The sequence below is a fragment of the Lepisma saccharinum genome, chromosome 7, assembly GCF_977018435.1.
Source record: "Lepisma saccharinum chromosome 7, izLepSacc3.1, whole genome shotgun sequence".
Classification (NCBI taxonomy): Eukaryota; Metazoa; Arthropoda; class Insecta; order Zygentoma; family Lepismatidae; genus Lepisma; species Lepisma saccharinum.
This window is the reverse complement of record NC_139235.1, coordinates 90,171,447-90,197,038: the sequence shown is the minus strand read 5'-3', so window position 1 is coordinate 90,197,038 and position 25,592 is coordinate 90,171,447. Positions and strand designations below refer to the sequence as shown.

The 25,592-nt window shown below is 37.8% G+C and overlaps 1 protein-coding gene across 2 annotated transcripts in view; it reads right to left on the bottom strand.

Annotated features, from left to right (window-relative positions):
* Window positions 1–25,592, bottom strand: part of LOC145990004 (peroxisomal acyl-coenzyme A oxidase 3-like) — a 38,469-nt gene that overhangs the window by 3,795 nt on the left and 9,082 nt on the right. For both annotated transcript variants that reach the window (XM_083125588.1, XM_083125587.1), the window contains exons 2-14: window positions 22,075–22,243; window positions 21,281–21,439; window positions 19,395–19,541; window positions 17,194–17,341; window positions 16,340–16,514; window positions 15,734–15,849; window positions 12,746–12,909; window positions 11,865–11,987; window positions 10,332–10,452; window positions 9,114–9,344; window positions 8,236–8,390; window positions 1,281–1,416; window positions 464–618 (exon numbers count right to left, since the gene is read on the bottom strand). In XM_083125588.1, the coding sequence (XP_082981714.1) occupies window positions 464–618; window positions 1,281–1,416; window positions 8,236–8,390; window positions 9,114–9,344; window positions 10,332–10,452; window positions 11,865–11,987; window positions 12,746–12,909; window positions 15,734–15,849; window positions 16,340–16,514; window positions 17,194–17,341; window positions 19,395–19,541; window positions 21,281–21,439; window positions 22,075–22,206 (1,962 nt within the window). In that variant the 5' untranslated portion in view covers window positions 22,207–22,243. The remainder of the gene's footprint in view (window positions 1–463; window positions 619–1,280; window positions 1,417–8,235; window positions 8,391–9,113; window positions 9,345–10,331; window positions 10,453–11,864; window positions 11,988–12,745; window positions 12,910–15,733; window positions 15,850–16,339; window positions 16,515–17,193; window positions 17,342–19,394; window positions 19,542–21,280; window positions 21,440–22,074; window positions 22,244–25,592) is intronic.

Sequence of the window (25,592 nt, the reverse complement as noted above, 5' to 3'; positions counted from 1 at the left end):
ATGCATTTTTAAGCAATATTCTGGTACCTTACATGTAAGAATTATAAGAAAAATGCGAGTTTGACCAGGACATGATCAATCAGAATCGCCCAGAAAGGCTAAGTAGCTCAGTTAGTAATTCTGGTAAGTCTGAGACCCAGGCTCAAGTTCTGGTTGGACTTGAAATCTAACTTAAATTTCTAAATAGTATCACTGTTTAGAATCGTAAAGTTCTGATCAACACTTCTCAGTGATTTTCAAATTATTAAAATGTACACAGTACTGGTTATTTGCTCAAAGTGATATCCACTTGGCATTATTTTAAACAATTATTTTGGTAATCGAATTGTGGAGATGACAAAAAATGAATTGTCGAAGTAAGCACAGAGTTTTAAGAAAATAGTGTTTCCACTTATCCAAGTTTGGCATATTCAAATATTGATCTCTGTCAAATGAAGTGGTTGATGAAAGACAAGAATCTTACCTCTCCATTGGAATGTCCCAGGGCAGAATTGAGGATAAAATCTGGTGGTGCAAGAGCATCAACGAGTGCAACAGCTTCTGGTTTAATATGGGAACACAACAGGAGGATTCCTTCCTTTAAGAGTACCCCTGGCTCTGGTCCAACAGTGTATCCACCTGTGAAAAGAAGTCGCAGATCTTAAACAAGTACAAGTTGTGATTACAATGCACATTTAGATACTTCCCACAAGGATATTTTCTGTGCTATATAAATAGAATGAAATTGCACAATGTTCATACAACCAACAAGAACCAAAGTGCAAATGTTAATAACGTCAACAACCTGTAAATACAATGGAACCCGGATGTTACATTTTACATCAATCTTGATGGTCCCAACATAGTTAAATGTTACACAAATTTCCTCGAACTTACATTTTCGAGCATTTTAAGTTTGTTCATTTAAAATCTAGGTTCTACTGTAATTGTAAGCGTTGAATTAAAAAATCCAAGTACAGTTAATTTCCTTCCTCACTAAAATATTTAATGATGCGATGATTTTTTTAAAAGTAGTGCACTCGATACAAAATTTTAAATTAGAATTTAATTTTAATAAATTGAAAAATGTATTCAATTTATAATAAAAAATTAGTTTCAAAGAACAGAAAGATTTTCAATTGCATTGATTTGATCTGTTCAGTATCCACCACCATTTTGAGACATCTAAAAATCCACCATCTACACTTTAAGCACAATTCCACCACATGATGATGTCACGGTCTCTCCCACCTAGAAACTGAACAAGCAAGTAAAGGGTGATAATAAGCAAAGCTGCTTACCTTGGTAAAGGATTCCCAAATGACGTTCCAAGCTCCATGCACCGTAGAGAGAGCACAGTTTGGTTAGAATTGCTTCCATGGATGGTTCTAGCTTGCTGCTTTTAATGTGTTTCCAGAACAGCTCAATAATGTAGTGCTGAAAGAAAAGGGGTTGTACAACATTTATTATCTATTGTTAACGCACGATCGGTCGTGGGTAAGCGCAGCACTCACTTTAAATTTTAATGAAGTGCCATTTTAACAGTATTTAAAATATTGGCCTGTGGTGCTCTCTAGCTGACTTTTAGAGTTTCACAAGTGACCTGATCACATTTTTATGAGATGACGTAAACAGCATTATTAGAGAGACCATTGTTGTGGAAATAGTGTTGTCAGAGTGAGCGCAGAGCTCTCACGCAACCAATTACGTTATATATTTTTTATTTACATTTGTACATTAATTTGTCACTAGAAACAGGATAGACCTATTAAGTTTTCGTATCTATATGTTCTTGTAGTGTTAATAGCAAATTCGAAAAGTGTCGCAGGTGACTTATATCATATCAGATTTCTGGAGATCAGATGGAACTACCGCAGAGGAACATGCACTTTTTGTTAACGCTGAGACTTGGAGCATGTACAGAGGTTGTTACGTCTACATTTGGCCAATTTTGACTTACCCAAAAATTTAGACGAATCCATAGCACCAGATCCGTAAGTACTCGATGTGTGTCCCTTGGTTCCTAACAATAGCCCGACAGCGTAATTTCCACTGTAATAGGCTTCTCTGAAGAACTGGGAGGGGAATCTTGTCCCATTCACTTTGCACAGCTTTCCAAAGTCCTTCCACAGTTGTCACACGCCGTTTTCCCAAAGCCCGCTTCAGCAAGCCAAATCCACAATAGTCCATGGGACTTGCGTCTGGAGATTTAACAGGTACCTCATTGAAAGGTATCACCTGTATACCACTTGCCTCCTCCATCTCCCTGTAGAATGCGAGGGACGATCGTGAAGTATGTGATGAGGCCTTGTCCATGTGAATGCGCACCAGATTGGCATCATTTCCGTACATTGTTGGAATCTCATGCTCCTAGATCGGCCGCATGATCTGCTCCTGATAATACTGCGAGTTTATTTTGCAGTTCTTCGCCACCCTATGAATCTTCAGTTTACCTCGGTAACAGTAGCCAGAAACGACCATGAACCCTTTTGGGAAGGATTCTTTACATACACGGACCCACCTTCTGAAGTTCTTTGCGCCTTTCTCTCGGTACATGATGGCTCTCGGTTTACCGCAGTCGGAAAGGTAAATCCATGCTTCATCGAGCGTTACGACGTGCTTCCACCTTTGTTTTGCCAGATGCCGTTCGTACAGCTTCCGGGCGTTACACTTTCGTTCCTTTTGGTGGGCATCCGTGAGAAGATGGCAGCGAGCTTTCATGACTTTTTCCAGCTTGAGTTGATTTTGTAAGGTCCGGCTCACAGTCCCCAAAGACACGTCTAGACGATTAGCCATACACCTTTCTTGCATTGCCATTTTGCGCAATTTCCTCTGCATGGTAGGGGTGGCCTTGGTGCATTCCCGCTTCCTAGGCAACTTCGTTGGTGATCCAAATGGTGGAGCTTCGTTTCTCTTGTACTTTTTAATAACATTTTTTATTCCACTTAAACTGATGTTGCAACCATTCTTCTTGCACTGTTTTCTAATCACAGAAACACTAAACTGGGCGTCATAAAGAGCCGCAACATAGCCTTCCCAAAACTGGCTTAGTTTGGGCGGCATGTTGGTCACAGAGCGGAAACCCACACACTTGGAAAAAATTTTTACACAACACTCAAAACAATGGTCCTGTTTTGTGCGTTATTTTCGTCCGCGCAGATAAACAACTCCGTTCCCAGACAGTCACTGCACAACACTGCAGGATGCCACATGCCAGTTCGGGTGAGTCCAATCTGCCCGGGAGGGGGGGGGGGGGGAGGAACGAAATCGGTCAAACGTAGACGGAACAACCTCTGTATACTACACTGTTTGAAAACAAATAAACATTTTGAAAGAAAAATGTAATGAATAAGAAGGATTATAATAAACAGATCATTACAAGTACAAAAAAATAAATTTAAAAAAATTAAAATACGGTGAAATATGCCTGAAAAGCAAGGGTGAGCGCCACGCTCACCTGTGACATGACTACAGCAAGTGCGACCTATCCTGGGTTAACAGACCTGCTTTATTTTTATACATTAAAACAAAATTGTGAGGTTGTGTGAAATAGCCAATGTGTTAATAATAATAACAAAACAACAACAATCTGTGGCGTAACAGTCCATGAGGGCCAGTGCCTACCAACTGCCAGCCTCTCTCCCACCTGGTGGGAGATCATTCAACCAGTTACGGGGTGACATGTGGTCAGCACGAGGAACCCCTCTCATTGTTGTAGGTTTTCTATGACCAGGCTATGCTACTCATTCAATGTCCTCGTGATGGTGGGTGGTCCCATACACAGGCCAAAATCTGAGGAAAATTGTTGGGCTTCTGCCAAGAAACTGAAACCTGTGCATGACCCGAAGCTTGCACCTTAAACCACATGGCCACAGTGCAGGTCTTACTGTTGTGTCACACACTATAAACAAGGACTGATTTGGATGGACAGACAGAAGTAAAAAAAAAAAAAATATGTGGTATGGTGCAGAAAATGTGAAAACATTGGAATGATATTTTTGTTTCTATGTTGATAATATACACTTTAACCTTTTCAGTCCCAAGGCCATTTTCACAAGTAAGCCTCTCTGTCCCGAGCAGATTTTGATCAAAACGCAGAGTTTCAATTAAATTAGCGTAGATCGGAGACTAATTGCCCTAGAGAGATGAGTGATATATCGTTGTACGCGGAATGAACCAGATTTTCAGACTATATGAAATTTATGCAAATTCGGCGTATATGTGGTGGGGGGAGGGGGCTAACTCAAAATTCCAAAATTTCGAGAAAAAAAAATTTGGTTCCCCCACCCTCCCCCAAAGGAAAAAGTACATGACAGTGTCGACATGCACATGGAAATGATCGCTGACATGTAAGGAACACAAAAATATTTGCATTATTATCATATGACCAATGTAACGTAAGTTGTACCATCAAAAGGAATGGTCGGCATGCCACTGATTCAAGCTTCAAAATGCAGCGGTATCTTGAAATGACTTTAGCTCAGAGACTATTTGCCCTGGAGATATGAAGGATATACCGTTGTATGCAGAATGAATCACAGATTCAGACGATATATAATTTATGCACATTCGGCGTATATATGGAGGGGGAAAGGGGGGAAATCCCCTGAAAATACTTTTTTTTAAAAAAAATGGGGTTTCGCCCGCCCCCCGAAAAAAAGGATATGAAAAGTTCAAAATGCACATAGAAATTATCGCTGGCATGTAAGAAACAGAAAAATATTTGCATCATTGTCGTATGACCAATGTAACTTGAGTTGTACCCCCAAAAGGAATGGTCGGCACACCATTGATTCAAGCTTGAAAATGCAGCGGTACCTTGAAATGACTATAGCTCAGAAACTAAATGCCCTAGAGATATGAGTCATTCCATGCGAAATCAACACAGCCTTTGACCTGACCATCTCCGATTTTCATGAAATTTGGGGAATTGAAACTATGCATGGAACTTTGTAACTATGGAAATTTTTAGTTTCGTGCGTCTTGTAATTGTTAAATTATTCAAGGTCAAAGTTAGCATAAATTGCCCTTTTTGAGCCCGCTTAGCTATACTAAATCTGCTGTAACTCCGCCCCTATTTTGCCTAGGAAGCTTAAATAAAGCTTATTGTACAGGGAATTGAACAAGCTTTCCAGTGATATATAACAAGCCTACCTTTGGATAAAAATATAATTTTCTCACGTGACCTAGACCTTTTACCTTGAATATCTCAAAACATGTCATCACCAAAAGTCGTGAAAAAAATATATTTGGTCCCTCATTCCATACTCTAAAACATATCAAAAAATCATTCTGGGACTCCAATGGGATCAGAAGATACAAAATAATATGTGTAACTATGTGACTGATAAAAGCCCGATTACATGAACTATGAAGAGTCAAATGTCCTTAACACCCCCTACAAAATGTGAAGGAGTTATCCTGGGTATAATTGGTCATGAAAGAAATAGGTTAGGCACAGGGAGATCCCTAGCCGTGTGTGTCAAGCGCAGATCCGGCATATTGTTGACCGCCATATTGAATTCAACGCAAAAATTTCAAAGGAAACGGGGTGATGTGATATATCAAATCAGGCTAGAATTTCACGAGAAATGAAGTGACGAAGGTTTATGCAACATATATTTAACCCGCAAAAATTTATTACTGCATGCTTGTAACCATTTTCTCCTTTTCGAGGTATTAAAAACAAAGCATTGGAATGCTCCTAACGTGTTAGGAACTCATCGAGATCCCGCTGACATCTTGGGAGAGAAAGAAGTATACGCACCATTGCATATGATTTTAATCAGCTACATTCACCAAATAGTTGAATAGTGAAGAATACTGGGAAAAGTATCTCAAACAATTACGTGACACTTCCTTTGGAATGAAAAATTCTTCAGTGACTAAGCAAATTTTTATGTTCACGTTAAATTAATAAAAATAATATGCAATACCTGTGATTTGCTCAGTCGAATGGTTGTTGCTGGTAAGCTAATTATGTGGTATAATGTATGGCGAACGGAAATGGTTAGTCCATATTCAACAACGGAACCTTAAATGGTGAGGGCTTCTTGGATTTGTTAAGTGAACAGGGTTTTTCACCCTTGCTTACGGAATATGGCACTTTTCGAGAGTTTTGAAACAGGACAGAGTGTGACCACACTATGTAGACATTTTCGCAATTTCTTCATGGTAATTTTCTAGGTAGATTGATGGGCACACGGGGATCTATTAAAAGGCCTGCACATTCCCCAGATCTAACATCTTAGGAGGACTTTTACCTTCAGAAACATTTGAAGAGAATGGTGCATGCACTAAAAGTCCCTGACCATTGACCATCTGAGAGAAGGCATAGTTGCTGCTTGCAATGTTGTTGCACATGCTACATTACCAAATGTTCTATGCGAGTGTGAGAGACGTCAACGAGTGTGCTCACAGGAACATTGACAACATTATAATGTGCATATATCGTAAGTGAAAGATGTGTGTATAACTTTTTGCTGGCATAAGATACGTTGGAAAATCCTTCGTCACTTCATTTCTCGTGAAATTCTAGCCTCATTTGATATATCACATCACCCCCTTTCCTTTGAAATTTTTGCGTTGAATTCAATATGGCGGTCAACAATATGCCGGACCTGGGCTTGACACACACGTCTAGGGATCTCCCTGTGCCTAACCTATTTCTTTCATGACCAATTATACCCAGGATAACTCCTTCACATTTTGTAGGGGGTGTTAAGGGACATTTGACTCTTCATAGTTCATGTAATCGGGCTTTTATCAGTCACATAGTTACACATATTATTTTGTATCTTCTGATCCCATTGCAGTCCCAGAATGATTTTTTGATATGTTTTAGACTATGGAATGAGGGACCAAATATATTTTTTTCACGACTTTTGGTGATGACATGTTTTGAGATGTTCAAGGTCAAAAGTCAAGGTCACGTGACAAAATTATATTTTTATCCAAAGGTAGCCCTGTTATATATCACTGGAAAGCTTGTTCAATTCCCTGTACAATAAGCTTTATTTGAGCTTCCTAGGCAAAATAGGGGCGGAGTTACAGCAGATTTAGTATAGCTAAGCGGGCTCAAAAAGGGCAATTTATGCTAACTTTGACCTTGAATAATTTAACAATTACAAGATGCACGAAACTAAAAATTTTTATACTTACTAAGTTCCATGCATAGTTTCAACTCCCCAAATTTCATGAAAATCGGAGATGGTCAGGTTAATAATTGCACATATCTGTGTTGATTTGGCATGGAATGACTCATATGAAAGATATACCATTGTACGCAGAATGAATCACAGATTCAGACGATATATAATTTATGCACATTTGGCGTACATATGGAGGGGGAAATGGGGGAAATCCCCTCAAAAATAATTTTCTTAAAAAAATGGTGTCCCCCCCCCCCCGAAAAAAATGTCAAAATAAACAAAATGCAAAATTTATGCAAATTTGGCGTATATATGGAGGAGCAAGGGAGAAAACCCCCAAAAATTATTTTAAAAAATTGTCACTTCACCCAAAAAATGTCCTCGCACTTGGGCACAAAATGACACCTACGCACAACATTCACGGAAGAAGAGGTAGAACGCAGTGAAAAATGAGTGCCAATTCTTGCAGCTGCTTGAAATTTTATTTTTAGACAATGCAGGGTAACCCCTGTCGCAGCTTGTGGACACTTGTGCTAAAAAAACAAAGGTTTCCTTCAGCGTGCTTCGAAATTCCATTCTCACAACGCAGATTCAACAACCAGTCTTCCCCCTCCCCTCCCCTGCTTGCGCCCTCACGGAAAACTTTCATTTTGACATCGGCTACTGATAAACAAGCTTCCTTCGAATGCAGTTCACAGGCAGGAGTGAAAAGCATTGCTTTAGAACAAAAAAAGCCGGTCTTCCTTTGTCGGCAAAATTTTCCCTTGAAAAAAGACGCAAAAGAGAAGTCCCTTTTCCCCTCCATTTTCATGAAGACAAAAAAAATGCAAAAAAAAATTCTGTTAAATACATGTGTTAGGAACAATATATATAAAAAATCGAAATTCTAGCCAAAAATAGAAACGTTATAACGTAAAAACTACGACCTTGACACAGCATCTCGATTGAGATGCTTGGGACCGTGAGGCTTACTTTTGGGTATCTCGATCGAGATGCTTGGAACAGAAAAGGTTAAGGTATATTTCTGAAGTGTATTTTAAATCTTATTGTAAATATGTTTACAACAAAATTAGCATGCTTGGATGCAGAAGGGCATTATACTCACCTCAACATACACTATAGAAAGGTCCCTCGCATAGTACACCTGAGAATTGTTCCTTGCATCAAAAGCACCCTGGCCTCCTTTAAGGTACGATGCCAGTCTTTGTTCAGTTGCCTGCAGAAGCCAGCAAACCAACCACTTGTATGCATTTAGGATTGCTGAAAGAAAGTACATCTCAATTTACCAAATGCAATAACCGATTCCATTTACTATAACTGGCTTCATTACTGTTGCAATACAAGTCAAGGCAACACACTATTATTTTACAAAAATACATTAATTACAAAATAAATTGCATGAATAAGGATCAATATTATGCAATCTGGCAACATATTCATGGTTTCATTTTCTTGAAAAATCATAAAGATCATACAACTATCCACTATTTTCAGGATCACGGATGTGTAGAGCCATACCTTCACTACCCCAATGTGCATTCATACCTTTTTCCTTACGTTTATATATACCTCACATGCTCGAAGTTAAAGACTAATTATAGAAATATCAGACTTCAGACTGGTAAAATTACCAGAAATTAAATTAATGAAGTGATACACTGGCACTGATGTCAATAGTGTACCAATTAATCTGTCTCATTCCTATTTGTTCTTTTGTTTGTTTTTTGTAGTTTTGTATGCACTGAAAACTTTACCTTGTACTCCTACGACCCTGAAATATGAATAATTGACACACAGGCATGACTGCTTACATAAAGGTAGATGTTCTTTGAATATTTGTGCATGTGTGTATACATTAAAAAAAAAGTGCATTACCATTGAAATTACTTTCTTGAAACACTCAAGAGATGGAGCTCCATACATTTTCCACTTCAATTAATTCTCCATTTTTTTTAGCCTTACCAACTGCTACAAATCACTTACTATCAGGCCTGAGGACTTCATCCACCGTGCGAGCTGTGAACTTTGACTGCAATATTTCCTGCGCACTTGACAGATAGTTGGCTGAAGCAAGCGGAGTGTTTATTTGTTCTCGTTTCCTCCTTTCCCAGATGTGTAACAGCCAGTTGCTTGTCTGCTGCACGAGTACATTGTTGTCTCCTTCGTACGTGCAGTTGGCATCATTGTCATTACGGAGAGCCCCAAGTCCCGACACTGAAATGCATAATGTATTGGTAAGAAGTTCACGAGAGAGAGAGAAAGAAAGAGAGAGAGCGAGAGAAAGAAAGAGAGAGAGCGAGAGAGAGAGAGAGAGAGAGAGAGAGAGAGAAAGATAGAGAGAGGGAGAGAGATAGAGAGAGAGAGAGAAATGGCAATGATGTTATTGTTACAAACAATATAGAAAGCATGACTGAATAGATTAACTTCTTTTATATTTATTTTTACCTTAAAATTTCACTCAAATCTGACAAGTAAGGAAAAAAATTGTTTAAGTAATGAACAGTTTTCAATTTTTTCAGATTGTGTGTTTAGCCTTGAATTATTGCTGGCCAGCCCCTCGAACGATATTGAGACAATAGTGCAAAATCATGTTACAAATAACAAAAGACTGAATACTCAGGAAAAAACAATAACACTGCTCAGAAAAAACAATAACAATACTCAGAAGAAAAAATAATGCATGAAAAACAAATCAATAAAATTCACGTGGCATGCAATGTAAAAATTCGATTCTAGCGCCACATGAGTTGCATATGACTCACGCTCATAAAATAATTAAAAATAACAATTTTTCATCAAATCATCAAGAAACACATTGCTTTCGACATTTTTATTATATTCTTGTAATAAAACACCATGGTCCCCAGAAAAAAAATGTATTTTTTCATTGTGGCAGCCAACGTGTTAATACTCAGATACATCTCAGTACAAAACGTTGCATTCATTCCTGCAGATTCGTTTTCGCTTGTCACTTCAGTCTGAAAGTTCTCTGATAGAGGGATGGACGTAAGCTAAAAAAGGAAGTCAGTGAATTAAATTACCTTGGTCCTCTGAAAAACGTAAATCGAGGTTTCACTGTACTGATTTACTGAACCACCAACAGCATTTGACATTTTTCACAAATGTATCAAGATCATGATAAAAGGAGCATAATGTTTTACAGGGGATAACAACTTGAAACAAATTGAAAAGTAATGATACCTTTTAAAAAGCCATGGCCTCCGCAAGCCTCCCGACACTCTTGAATTGCATTTCTTGCAGTCCACGCAACCACTGGCTTTCCAGCTGATGACAGTCCATGGATTTCAGCTCCCATTTCACCCTGAACAAGAGAAAATAATTGAAGAACATGAAAAAATTACATGTAATGCACATTTTTTTATCACTTACCAATTTGTAATCCTTTTATCCATCTCCTGATAGTATTTTTCAAATTATTTAAAGACTGACTTATATCTTGTGCCCATAAAATATATAATGAATATTATATTAAGCAATATTTTTATGGTCATTTACCTCATTAATAACTATTCATCCTTACAAAAACTGCATTTTACACATTAGCTTCACAAAAACCAGGATAATTTTACATTAAATTGCAGGCTATTTATAAATATATTGCAGTGATAAAATTATAGCAAAATTCCCCATAAACTGACACAATGATACACCTAAGCCTGCAGCAATGTTTCGCATATAAAGACCCAAACGTGCACGCAGAAAATAGTTCCGCTGCAATACTGCGGATTTTCTCACTGTCTGTGATATGAACAGCTCAGCGGTTAAGGTGAGACTGGCACGGGGATGCTGAGTGCCGCTCTAGAGTGGATTCATACATAAAACCTGCTGCAAACTTAACCTGTCGCGGGGCTTATATTGGCAGATACCAATAGAGAATTGATTAATCTGTTCCATTCGAAATGTATATACAGTGGAACTAATTTTACATTTCACAGATTTAAAATTTTCCTACATTACACATTCAATCTGCATGGTTCCAAAACAGCACAATAGTATAAATACAAAAATTTCCCACTAAGTACAGTCAGGATAATTTTTATGAGCCAGAAAAAAATAAACTCTCTTCAGAACTGTGAGATAAAAGTAAACACTTTATATTTCATTTATTTATCATAATGGGTCCTGATCAATAACATATGTTGGCTGTAAGCATTTATGGATGGAAATTATGGTTATTTTACATCAATTTTCTACAATAAGACAGTGTGCCAATATCAATATCGGCCGATATAAGCATATTGAAGTACCTTTATATGTGGGCAAAGTTGCATTGAATGTTTCACCAATAAAAAATGACACTTTTGTTGTGTTGGAACATTCAGCAAATGGATTTTTTTAAAATTGAAAATTATATTATTATCACTCACTACTTATACTTCTAATATATCTGCACTTTTTTTTACAGCAACAGTCTGATAAGGAATTTAAATTCAGATTTTTAATCCTGTGGGCAGTTCTTTTAAATGGAAAGTAATAATGAAAGTTCGGGAAAGAAAGCACAAAAAGTTTGGAATTTTTTCTAAAATATATGCCATGTTAGTTTGTTTAAAAAAAAAAAACATGCATTTGATATATCATTTTCAAATAAGCTTGGAAAGTATATCAAATCTTTTTCTAGGATAATGTGATTTTGATTTCCATAGGGGGAAAAAAAACAACTTCCATTGTACATAAATTAATTAAAGCTATTACTAAATTTACACTCTGGCTTACCATGTCTTTCTTATCTTCCCTGACCACAGTAGCCACATGGAAGTCTATTAGAGATTGTGCAAAGAAATCAGCAAACACCTTCTGAGCAAATGCTGCAGCCACATATGGAAACAATCTCCATTGCTATGAAGTACAAAATACAAGCATTAAAATAAATCTTTCGATTCACATTTATCAGCTCTATTATATATGAATAAAAACAGTTATTATTAAACTGAGATCAAATATTTCACTCATCCGCAAAACTCATTTGGTGCCCCCTCCATAGAAAAAGCGAATGCAAAAGAATGTAATATGTAGCAGTGGTACATTTCTACAAACATGCAAAATTTTATTGAAATCAGATTGATACTTAATTGGCTAATATATATATATATATATATATATATATATATATATATATATATATATATATAACATTGTACAAAGCAGCAGCGTTGCCAGCTTACGGAACAATTTCTGGAATTTTTCATCTAGCGTCAGTCCTATGGATGCTGCATGGACCAAATTTTGAGGGAAGCACGACAAAAAACCACTCTTATGAGGATATATAATGCCTGTGCCGCAACTTTGAGAATAAAAAAAAATTAAATTACAGCGTTTGGAAATTTTGCATACTTATGGAAAATTTCGAACTCTGGGCCTTTGCCTCCTCTATGAAGTTTCTAAATCAAATTTGAGATTTTATTCACCGCTGTAAAATCAAAATGTTACTTAAAATTTTAATCTAAAGTTCAGTTTTTTCTTACAAAAACTTAATTTTGATTTACCAGAAATATGTCTACATAATTATGCCTTTATATTGTTAATAAGGCTACTTCTAGATTAAAAATGAGTGAATTTATTACTTGTTGGTTGGTTATCCAGACAAAAAACTTTACCTGCAATTGATATTCCAAAACAGGAAGTTCCTCATCTTCTTTTCGACCGAACTGCTTGCGAACAGCAGAATAACGAACAGCTATTGGAACAGCTTTGCATATGTTTCCTACACACAAACCAATGATCGAAACTCGCCCAGATGACAAACTCCCAAGGGAAGCACCTGAAAAATAAATAAAAACAATCATTCCCTTAAAAATTACTCGATCAAACTTCTGCACTGTTGGCTTTAGTGTACAGAAAGGTAAGGAAAACACTGTATGATAAAAACTTGATGATAGATCATTTTTGTATCTCTGAGAACACAATTCCAAAGTTTGAAAATATTTGCTCCTGTACATTTCAAAAAGTTGTGATTGTCATTAATCCCAGTTGTTGGGTAATAAAGGCATTCTCTTCACATACAGGAGTAGAAAATAGATTTGGAAACACTAAAGTAACTGCTTCTCCGTTTGATACCCAATGAAGGCACATAGTACTTTGAATTCCACTTTAAATTGTAGGTCCAATCCCGATTATCTGTGCATAACTTAAAAAGAAACTCAAAACTAAAGCCTGCATCACATGGAACTGGATTTCCAGTAGGTATGCCCTAGTTGATGCTGGACTGTCTACCAATTTGCTAGTTTTCGCCTCACACGATACTTATCAACGTACTTGTCGATAGACTTTTGTTCCCATACCAGGGAAGTTGTAATGGCGGCTGCGTGAGACGTAAACGATGTATCACTTCACATTCTTAAAAGCCGGTAACTATTCAACCGAGAGGAATAACGTTTCGAATAAAACGCTATTAGATACAAAACAATGGCGCTGCTTAAATACATACTTTACAACGTTTACTGCACACGTATGGAAGAATATTTTAGTTGTTTCAAATGTAAACACCGTGCACTCAGCATAGATGATGTAACTCAACGTGCCTTTCATGCTGTATACATTATACATTGTTGGAGTAACACTCGGAAACCACAGATAAAAATGCTCCTTTGCACACTCACAGATTATCTTCACATGGCGAAACTTTGATCTGATTGGCTGTTCCACAGAATCCAGTCGAGGAAAGCAAGTAGCAATTAGAACATGTCCTATTCCTCCAAACCAGTCAAGCAGTCAGCCAGGCGGCCATGATTGCTACCTAGAAAGTTAGTGCAGCACCAACTAGGGCACTCCTACTAGAAATCCAGTTCCATGTTATAGGGGCTTTAGGCAACTAAACCACTCTACGTGTAAAAATGCCATAGACAACCTAACTGGCCCAACATATTCACAAAGCATCCACCCATGGGAAGTAGACCAATTCCTTCAAAAGAATTGTGTTTGATGCACAATGCTCAATGAATCGAGTCCCATCACTACTATTATCTGTCTTTCTAGCTGTACCCTCTACTTTTTGTCAAGTGCTTCCCAGTTCCTGGTCACCACTATAATGTTGGGTTTTGAGTAAAGAAAAAAAAAGTAAAGTGCTCCCCTGTCCTTTGCACCATGCCATGAAGGCATTCTGTGGAGTTGGTGCTCCAAACTTTCTTTAAGTTGGGGGTGATGTGATCAGCACCATGTGCCTGTCCACCTTCCCCACCAGTTTCCTCCAGGTACCCACTTTATATGATGCTGGGTGGGTGCCAGAGGGGTTTCAAGCAGGGAATAAATCCAGAACCACTTGAAAGTGTATTAATTTTGTGAACTTTTGATTTGTGTATAAAAACAATGCTCCTTCTGTTCGTGGCATACCTTTTCTATATTTTTGGAGTTTTGATGTCCCAAATGTACATAATTTTCAAGAGATACATTGGAATTTTTTGTAAGAATGTTAACATGAAGTTATGCAATTTAAAAAAAAACTGGTGGAAATGTGATAAAACAACCCATAAGTTGATTGGATTTGTATTTTTTGTTATTTACCGTTGCTTTTCTGGCACTTTTGGCTAATCACAACGATAACGATTAGATGAATTTGATGAACAGCCCCTCAGATAGAACGCCTATGCCTAGATGAGGACTCGAACCTAGAAATTTGGTAGCCAGATTGAAAGTTGACCACTTAACGTGTTCAGCCAATGAGGAGGTGCAATGAGGAGGCCATGTGGCACGAATGGGAGAGTAAAGAAGACTACAGGATTCTTGTTGGGAAACCTGATGGTAAGACACCTGTAGGAAGGCCAAGATGAAGATCGAGGGATAATGTTGAGATGGACCTAAAGAAAATCGGTAAGGATGGAAAAGATTGGATTGATATTGCCCAGGATAAGAACAGATGGAAGGCTTGTGTTGCTGCAGCCATAAACCTTCGAGTTTAAGAAGGCTAGAGAGTTAGTTAGTTAATATTGCTATCTGGCTTAGGTTAAATGTGATAAAGATTAATAATAATAACAATTAGATGAAAGAACAAACAAAATACCCTAACCCAGCACCTGAAGTGGAAAATGTTAGATGGGGGGATGTTTGGTCGAGCCTTGGGGTTAGCTGGGGGATGCTCCTATGGTTTAACATGGTGACAGTGAAGCAGCTGGGGGAGGGGTGTTTTTCAAAAAATATTGCTTGCTGGGGATATACCATCCCCCTCACTCCGAGCACTGTGCTAGCCATGACTAACTGAGGAGCTTGACGAACAAGATCATTAGCAGGGCAAGTGAACTGCTTAAAAAAAAAGATTTTAGGTTTTTAGGTATTGTGATATCAATACTTCCGCGGTGGCTCAGTCGGTAACGCGTCTGACTACCATACTCAAGGTCCCGGGTTCGATCCCCCGGCCGGTTCAAATCCGGGAACTTTTCTAACGATGGAAGCGGCCCCGGAGCCCACCAAGCGTCGAATAACATTGGGTACCTGGGGGAAACCCTGGGGGGTAAAGGCAGTCAGGGGCGTGATGCTGATCACATCACCCCCACTCACGACCGGATCAAGAAAGTGTGGGGCGTTACCCCCACACCCCCTATACGCCTTCATGGCGTGGTGCTAAGCACAGGGGAGCACTTTTTTATACTTACTAAATCTTTTCTTGGGGTCCTTGAATGAACTGACATATTTTCCCTCTGGGGTAACATCTCCAGTCTTATTTAAAAGATTTTCTCTAGGAATTCGGTAATTCTGGAAAATCACAAACCTAAAGAGAAGAAGTTTCAAGTGCCGTCAGCTAAATCAATTAAAACTAAAATATCACTGAACATGATATGGACAAAAGTGTTACTACTGACAACACTTTACATATTCTTGCAAATGTTAGGTCATATTTTTATATTCTAGGAACATACACACAATTTTTTTTTGTCTGTGTTTTTTAGATATCTGTCATCTGGTTATTAGTGACTTTCTAAACAGAAACCAGGTAATTTTAAATTTAAATGTCTTGTCACCAAATTTCATGGGCATTCTTAATACATTTGTCTAGCCAATCAATGTATAAGATCGCATATCAGTTTCATTCTATTTAGCCAAATCAAATTGTTACTTCTCTCAGCTTTTGAAAATTAATTACCAATCTGGTATTACCACCTGAAGGCAGAGATCAAATTTAATTCGTTCTACTGTGATAACCGCCTGGGCGAAACAAGACATTTGGACCACCCTGTACCACTTCTAGTGCAAAAACTCACCCATTATCCAGACCATTTATCCCTATCTTCTCCCCAAGATCTCCAGCGATGACTCCTGGGAAGGTCATCATGGTCTTTGGGTCACGTACGGGCACGACAAATGCATGCAGTCCGTGGTTGTGTCGATCTGGTGTTATCAGCTTTGCATAAACAATTGCATGCGTCGCGCATTTACCTTTGGTGAAAAACAGAAGCATAGAATGAGATTAGATATCATAAGTAGTTCCCTGGACTTTATGTCCCATAAAACTGTAAAATTTGTATGTATTATGTCATAAAAATTAAAACTGTCAGAAAAATGCAGAAATATTTCCAGTAAATCCAAAAATATGTACAACAGTACTTTCAAATTTCTCATTATATGGGGTGTCAGTATCTTCCAGGGAGGGGGGGTGGGGTATTGAATGAAGCCAGAATTCCTTTAACTGAAGGAAGTAGCGGGGAAAATACTCAAAATATTGTGAGGTTCACTGCAATTATCCTAAATTTCATTTACATTTACTATTATTTCAGATTTACACCTTTGTGGAAACTAAAGCATAATTGGCAGCTCGCTACAGCTCTGGTAAATCTCAAAGATTGCTGCGAGAAGCAAAGAAAAAGGTAAAGAAATGAGAACAACTGAAACTTGTTTATTTCTTGCCCTGTTTCTTGTGCAAGTACAACAATGATTCTGATGCAATATAAAACCCTAATCATAAGTTTACCCTGTACAACATTCAGAATGACAAGAACTGAGCGATATTGTCAATTGCGCTTGAAAATATGTGACAGTTTAGTGATATAAAAATGAATGTACAGTCAACAAATTAAATTGAGTGGAAATACAGGGTGCAACACCAAAAATGTCTCACCCAAATTTCCCACCCAGCACTTTGCAGCTTCGAAATCTGGAGTGTTGAGGACAAACTGCTTGGAAGAAGGCTCGTACGTTGCTGTGGTTCTCATTCCTTTCGTGTTTGTGCCATGTGCAACTTCCGTCAATGCAAAGCACCCTGTTGTCTAGAAACAGAAATTAGGTAGATTAAAATAACAGTGGTACAGCTTAGATTTCCTGTTTCTGTGTCTTTGGGGAATAGTGCTAAGCAGAATTATTCTTTATTGGTGGATTATATAGAACTCAAATTTCAGTACAAGGATAAAGAATAAGTATAATAAATTTGTATGGTCAATACAAATTAAGCAAGAATCAGAAAAACACACATGAAAAATTACTAAACTTAAAACAGAGAAAAACAGATTACATACAGGGTGACGACAAAGTTTCACTATGAAATAATAATTAGCATATATTTTTCTTTCTGTTCCTGATACTATACTATAAACTAAACAATGGCTGACGCTTCTAATTACACTATTGAAGAATGTGTTATTGCTGGTTGTTGGGTGCATGAAAGAGTATTGAAAAAGTGCATACAGACTTCCTGCAGTATTTTCAGCTGGATCCTCTGAAACAACACTTTTGCATTGGGAACATGAACTCTACTCCACAGGTAGGGCAAAGGACAAGAAAAAGATGTGGTAGACATTCAACCAGAAGAGAACAATGCGGTGGTAAGTGTGGTGAATCTGGTAACTTGAATTCCTGCTGGGAATAACCTGCGAAGAAATTGTGGGCAATTTAAAAAAATACTTAGTTATTTTCTTAAAAAATAACAATATTGACACCTAAATATGGAGAATGTATACAATGTGTTTATAATATAATGCAAATGAACAAACATAATACAACCCCAACTTTCTTTCCCTCCCCCACCTTTCCCAAAATGGGAGCCGCAGTGGTCTAGTCAGTAGGGTGTGTGACTGCCATACAGGAGACCCGGGTTGGGTGATCTAAGGTGCGAGTTTTTCCAGCCTTGTCCCTCCATAAAGCGACTCTGGGGTTCATCCCACCTCGATTAATGAGTACCTGGGGGCAACTGTGGAGGTTGATTTGATTTATTTTACTGCCTCTTTTGGCTAATCACGAGGATGAGGATGATGAAGGGGTACTCGCAAAGAACGTCCATGCCCAGGCTGGGATTTAAACCCGGGATCCCTGGCATCGTAGCACTCTGTGCTAACCACTCTGCACAACTCTGGAGCATGGTACTGATCACATCACCTCCTCGCTATAGGTGCCTTCATGGCATGGTGCAATGCGCATGGGGAACTTTACAGGCCTGTAGCCAGAGCAGAAGTCTAAGAAGCAGCGGCAAGTGTTTAGAAGATTCTTTAACTTTAGAAAGTTCCTTCATAGGGAGCCTTCTTTATCTGTACCTTCCCTGCCCCTGTTGCAGCCTCTCGTTTGACAGAAATCTGTGACTTTGACATCATCATCCAAATTCCTTCCACACCTGCGTCAAATGTAAACAGCTCCCAAGTTTTGGGAACGAATGGAAGTTTTATTGCTTCGGCCGGGGGTGGAATGTACGATAAGCACTATGATTGAAGTGAATATCATACATTTTAACATGTATGATATAAATATCTGTATCATCAAAAATCGTATGGAGTGGGTAGTAAGGGATGGTGTCAGTAGCAGTCATTAACACTTCAAGAAATGTTTTAGAAGATATAGAAAAAAACTGTAGTATTTGTATGATATTTCTACGTTTTATATCTTAAATTAACTTAATGACCACCGACACACATAATTTACCTTCATTTAATACTGTTAAACTTTTGAAAAATGGACTTGGTTTACAAAGCCCCCCTGATAACATGTGAGCCCCCCCCCCAGATCAGTTCTAGCTACGGGCCTGGAACTTTACTTTCCGTAAAGATTCAGAGCAGATTATATAATATATATCTGCCGGCCCCCGTGACGGAGTGGTTAGCACATCGTGCTACGCTGCCAGGGGTCCCGGATTCGAATTCTGGCCTGGGCATAGATGTTTGTGAGTGTCCATCCATCATATCATCACTCATCCCCATCTTCGCAAATTAGCCAAAAAAGGCACAAAAAGTGAAGTAAAATAAGGCAAACCAATCAATCAAGCAATCAATCATAAATATACCTAAGCATTTTTCCTCTTCCCCCAAAATAGCAAATGCACTGAAGCAAAAGGGTTACCTCAAGACTTTGTGATCTCTCTATGAAATCAAAGTGCCGGTCACTTCCCATGGACTGAACAGTATTCTCATAATACGCAAAGCTCAGGGAGTACTTGATGGCTAATGAAGCATCATACTGGATCAATGCGACACTGTATGCGAAGGTCTGAAAATAACAAGAAATGTGTCTCACTAACTATATACACACTCAATACTAACTTCTACAACGAAATGTTTAGATTAAATGGGACTCTCAATTTGGGTAAATAAATATATTTTCCTGTTTTTTAATGAGCATGTAAGGTTACTAGAGCATAAACAGCAAATTTTAATCCAAGTAAAAACAATATTTTCTAGTAATGTTACGAAGCTCAAAAAGTACCAATTCTTGAAAATTTTATATACTAATTCTGAAGGTAATAGTTAAATGATTATGATAGCCATGCCTGTGTTAAGTAGGAATACAATGCCATCTTCAGCACTGTAATACAGTGTAAAAATTCAGTTTATGGATTACAAATATCATATATTTAGGAAGCATAATTGAGAGAAGTGGAAGAATAGATGAGGAGGGAAACAGAAGAGGACAAATGGGTGGTGGACTATATCAAAGTGTTCGAAGATTAATATGGAACAGGGATGTTCCTATGAAATGCAAAAAGGTAATATATAACACATACTATGTGCCAATAATTACGTACGGAGCAGGGACTTGAACCATGACAGAGAGAGACAAAAGTAAGATGCAGGCAGTGGAGATGAAATTTTTAAGGAGTATATTTGGAAAGACTAGAAGAAAGAATGAGGAGATCTGACGGACAGTGGGTGTGGTGAAGCTTCAGGACAGGATAGATCAGGCACAGATGAGTTGGTTCGGACACATGAAGAGAATGGATGCAGAAAGACTGCCAGTAAGAGCTTACAATGCACAAGGAGTGGAAATAAGGCCAAGGGGGAGACCAAGATGCGGAGAATGTTAGGAGAAGAGGACAAGATTGGAATACCGTGGAAAGAGAGGAGTGGAGGCTTGACTTCTATGCTGACCCAGCCAGAGGCAGGAAACAGCAAAGGATGATTATGATGTTTGTAGGTCACTACGTTGTGTTGAAGGTCTTTAAAGACTGGGGAATGCGTGAAACAGTAACGTCTACTGTTCAGTTTTTGGCATGAAGTAGGCAATCTCTACAAACTCAGTGATTAATGCATCCCGTATGTGAGAGAGAAAAAAAAACGAAGCTCAGACAAAATAATTGACTATGTAAAGAAGTGTTAAATATTAACTATGCACTACAAAAACATTCTTTGACTTTAGCACTACGTTGAACATTTTAAGCACATAAAAAAACTTCATTTTCTACATTATTAACTGCAAAAGAGTGCCATTTAAACGAAAATAAGCATGCGATAAAAGAGGGAAGAAATTCTTGATATAGTGAGCCATGGGAAATAAAAAATTCATCATAGATGTGCCACCACAATATTCATAGTTTCAAAATGTATAAGAATTCACGAATGCTTACATTCTACTGTTAAACAAAGATAATTGTTTTGAAGATTCTAAATACACAATGAAATATATTTTATAGTCTTTTCAGTTCTTACAGCGGGTGCTCTACAAGCTGGCAACGGAAATGGGGAGGGTAGAAGCGACCAATCCAGCGTGATAAGAAACATAGCAGCCTGTAGAATGAGGTGCACGTAGTACTTATTCCCACCATGTCGTATCTCTCAGTGCCACTGCTGTTGTCTGGTTGGTCTGCAGCATAGTCACCAGTCCCCAGTTTCCTTGCCCGCCGTAAAAACTGAAAAGATCTGTAGTTGCAGGTGAATACAATAAAACTAAAAGCTACTTCAAGTTTCCTTGACACTAAACTAAAAACATGCAACATGAAAGCTATCAATTACTTTCCGAATATCAGCTAACCATTCCTCAAATGACAGTAGATCAAGCTTTTTCAATCTATACATTCGTAGCACAGTGAGTCGCCTGTATTCTTCCATTGAAGGTGTAACGCTTGAGTGCTGAAACAGGGGATCATCCTCCAATGCCTTCCACACTTTTATCTGAAAAGAGAAGTAAATGTGATTGTTCAAATTGCTAAACTTACATTTTGTCTTTAGTTTCCCTACCCTGGACGACACCGGCATGAAAGAAATTCTATATTATGCTAGGGAATGTAGTTAACTTAGCCAATAAATGTCAAGAATAATCTGGATATTGATGGAAACCTACCAGCAGGTGGTTTCAAACATGTTTTTTTTACTTGTATTAGTATGAGTTGGATTTTTATAAAATGTAACAAACATGATTTTCTTGTAATCTTTACCTTCATCTATTTTTGTTCTCGTTATTATAACTTTTACAGTTAGGCTTATGGAATGGAAGTTCTAACATTAACAACACACACTGAAGTCATCACAAAATTAAATATATCTGATAATATTTATACCAGGAATTTTTCATATAGGATCTATTTTTATATTTTACTATTAAGTACCCATTCAAGTAGTTCTGAATTTTTTACCTTCATTTGCAGAAAAAGAGTATAAAAACAACTCCAACCTTGGGTTCGGCTTGCTACTGCACTCTCTCCACCTTATTTTCCAGTCTCCCTTTTCCTGTGTGATATATCTAATCAGGCATTTTACAAACATGTATATTTACACGCATGAATAATTGTTCATTTCATATTACGCACCTTAAATTTCAGCAACTCTTCATCTTCAATAAATAGCTTTAACTTTTTCCAGTCAAATGAGGCCTGCTTCCTGTATACATCTAGAGGTCCTGGAGGAAAATCTGGAAGCAATTCACTGCTTTTTTCAGGCATTGTTGGTTTATTTTTGTTATAGGGCCAAGCTGGCTGTCTGAAAGAAAACAAACTACATTTAAGTTGATTGGTTGTTTCAAGCCCACTTTATGCACAGTAAGGCTAACTGGGACTGGACCTACAGTTTAAAGTGGGATCTGAACCACTATGTGCCTCCACCAGGTATCGAACCCAGGACCCCTTGATTACAAGGCGACGACACTACAACTGCGTCATTGGGGAGGCTCCAAACTACATTTAAGAAAAATAAGGGAGCGAATGAAGAATATAGAGAATGTCTCCAATTTCGTTAATTTTTGGTATACTAACTAAATTTGGCCTTCTAATCACGAATCTGTTGTTAAAATGCAGGGGGGGGGGGGTCACGCCTGGAAATCGTGAAAAAAGCTGATGTAAGTTGATTATTATTATTATTATTTTTACAGGTGTATTGCATTGATTTATGAACAAAATTTTAACTACGCTGCCTAACCTAACCTTACCGGAAATGGTTTGTGGGAATAGCCGTACATGGTTCATGCGGCTACCCGTTTATAATGTACTGATCACAAGGCCAAAATTAGTTAATCTACCAAATATTAACAAAATTCAAGATACTTTCTTACCCTAACCTTACCAGAAAAAGTTTTGTGGGGATATCAGTTAAATCTTTTCCCAATGAGCACATATTGTAACAAAATATAAGTTTTGTAGCACTAGCTTCTTCACTGCGCAAGACGCTATTTTTCTAAAAGAACGCTTGAACACCGTTGCCAAACCTACATCTAATCAAAGTCCGCATTCCACATGCTCTTCTCAACTAATGCTCTGCAAGTAACAAAGGAACAGTGTGGCAATGCTGTAGACAGCACAACGAATGCTGACCGTCACTTGTTCATATCATCAAACATGGTTGTTATGTTTATGTATGGAGAATGATTACGGTACTCAAGAACGATAATTTTCCAACATATATATAGACGTAAGTATATAATTTTTACACGTGACCCCCAAATCTTAACTCCAGATACGTTACCAGGACTGCATATTTAGCAAGTATAAGAAGTAGGAAAAGAATTGGAGACATTCTCTATATTCTACATTCATACCAAAATAATAATGTGTTCATGCTTTTTCTTAGAACTCACAGAACTTCAAATTCTAAAAACTTCATTTCCATAATTGTAGTTGTTACCCTAGGTCAATCAGAGAGACCAATATTTGTGTGTGTAACACACACACATAGCCTATACAGGGTGACTGGTAATTAGATGTATTCCCTGAAAGGGGTTAAAGTAGAGACAATTTGCAATTAATTTGACCATATGATACGCCGTACGAAAATTAGTAGTTTTCGAGATAATCGAATTTCAATTGTTTTTTTTAAAAAATGACAATTTTCCACATAAAAAGATGAATTGAGAAAAAACTGCTCATTGTATGGAACTTATTTCAGCGTTTTCTGATAGCTAACAAATAAGTGGTTCGTTGAAAAAAAAAAGTTTTTCCCAAATACCAATCACATGTAAGTAACGGGTGGGTCTAAACTTACAAGTGATGATAAAAAATGCACTCTTAGTTTACTTGGCAACGTATTTATAACAAAAATGGTATGACACGAAGCGTACAAATTACTTAAATTACTTCCTTGTGACATCTCCAATCCAACAAGGTACAAATGTTGCTAACATTCATATTTGTATACAAGAAATAATACTTCATTCATCTTCATGTGAATGGAATCAATGAACAATACAATTAAAGAACATTACACGTCTTGCTCAAAGTGGGCACCTCAGTTACGAATGCAGGCACAGAAGTTTTTACGGACATTTGTTCTCTTAACTCGTGATGTGATGGTGTCCTTGATGTGTTGACCAGCTGTTAAGATCCTCTCCCTGAGCTCTTCTTGCGAGTTTACCTGTGTCTTGTCATGTGGCTCCAAATGTAAAAGTCGCAAGGCGTCAAATCGATCGGGGGATCGAGCTGGGCAGTCATCATGCTGACAAACCATGTCACGTCTTGTATCTAGAGGCACATCCTCCAACAACATTGCCATCCCGTTCCTCAAAAAATGTTCATAAGTGATGCCATTTAAGATTTGGGGCAGGAAAAATGGCTCGATAAAATGATTGTTGATTACGCCCATCCATACTTCTGCCTGGGCGTGCGACAGTGGCTGGATGAAAATTACCCAAAGAAATGGATTGGCCGAGGCGGACCGGCTTGATCCCCCGATTTGAAGCCTTGCGACTTTTACATTTGGAGCCACATGACAAGGCACAGGTAAACTCGCAAGAAGAGCTCAGGGAGAGGATCTTAACAGCTGGTCAACACATCAAGGACACCATCACATCACGAGTTAAGAGAACAAATGTCCATAAAAACCTGTGTGCCTGCATTCGTAACGCAGGTGCCCACTTTGAGCAAGACGTGTAATGTTCTTTAATTGTATTGTTCATTGATTTTATTCACATGAAGATGAATGAAGTATTATTTCTTGTATACAAATGTGAATGTTAGCAACATTTGTACCTTGTTGGATTGGAGATGTCACAAGGAAGTAATTTAAGTAATTTGTACGCTTCGTGTCATACCATTTTTGTTATAAATACGTTGCCAAGTAAACTAAGAGTGCATTTTTTATCATCACTTGTAAGTTTAGACCCACCCGTTACTTACATGTGATTGGTATTTGGGAAAAACTTTTTTTTTCAACGAACCACTTATTTGTTAGCGATCAGAAAATGCTGAAATAAGTTCCATACAATGAGCAGTTTTTTCTCAATTCATCTTTTTATGTGGAAAATTGTCATTTTTTAAAAAAACAATTGAAATTCGATTATCTCGAAAACTACTAATTTTCGGACGGGGTATCATATGGTCAAATTTATTGCAAATTGTCTCTACTTTAACCCCTTTCAGGTAATACATCTAATTACCAGTCACCCTGTATATATATATATATATTCAGATTTCATTCAATACCTTATTTTCTGTGTTTGTATACATAAATAAGGATTCCTTTGGTTTGTATCAATTCCCTCAGAAGTATGCCCAAATTCTAATTGCAAGGTTATGAAGTTTTTTATTACATACACACGTTTATATATGTTAAATTTCATAGGTAACAGTTTCATACATCGGAGACACATTTCTTCAATTTTACACAAGAAACTACTTACGGGAATGAGTTTCTCGAAGGTTTACAATGTTCGTCGAGTTATTTTCTTTCATCGTGGAATATATTTGACCAGGAAATCATGTATTTTTCAAGATAAATATCTCACTGACGCACAATTGCCATTGCTTTCATTTGCTTGCCTTACGACAACCGGATGCTGCGTACGTTTGATGACGTAAGCCCCTGTCAGTGTTTCAACCTCCTTTGTTTTTACTATGCTTGC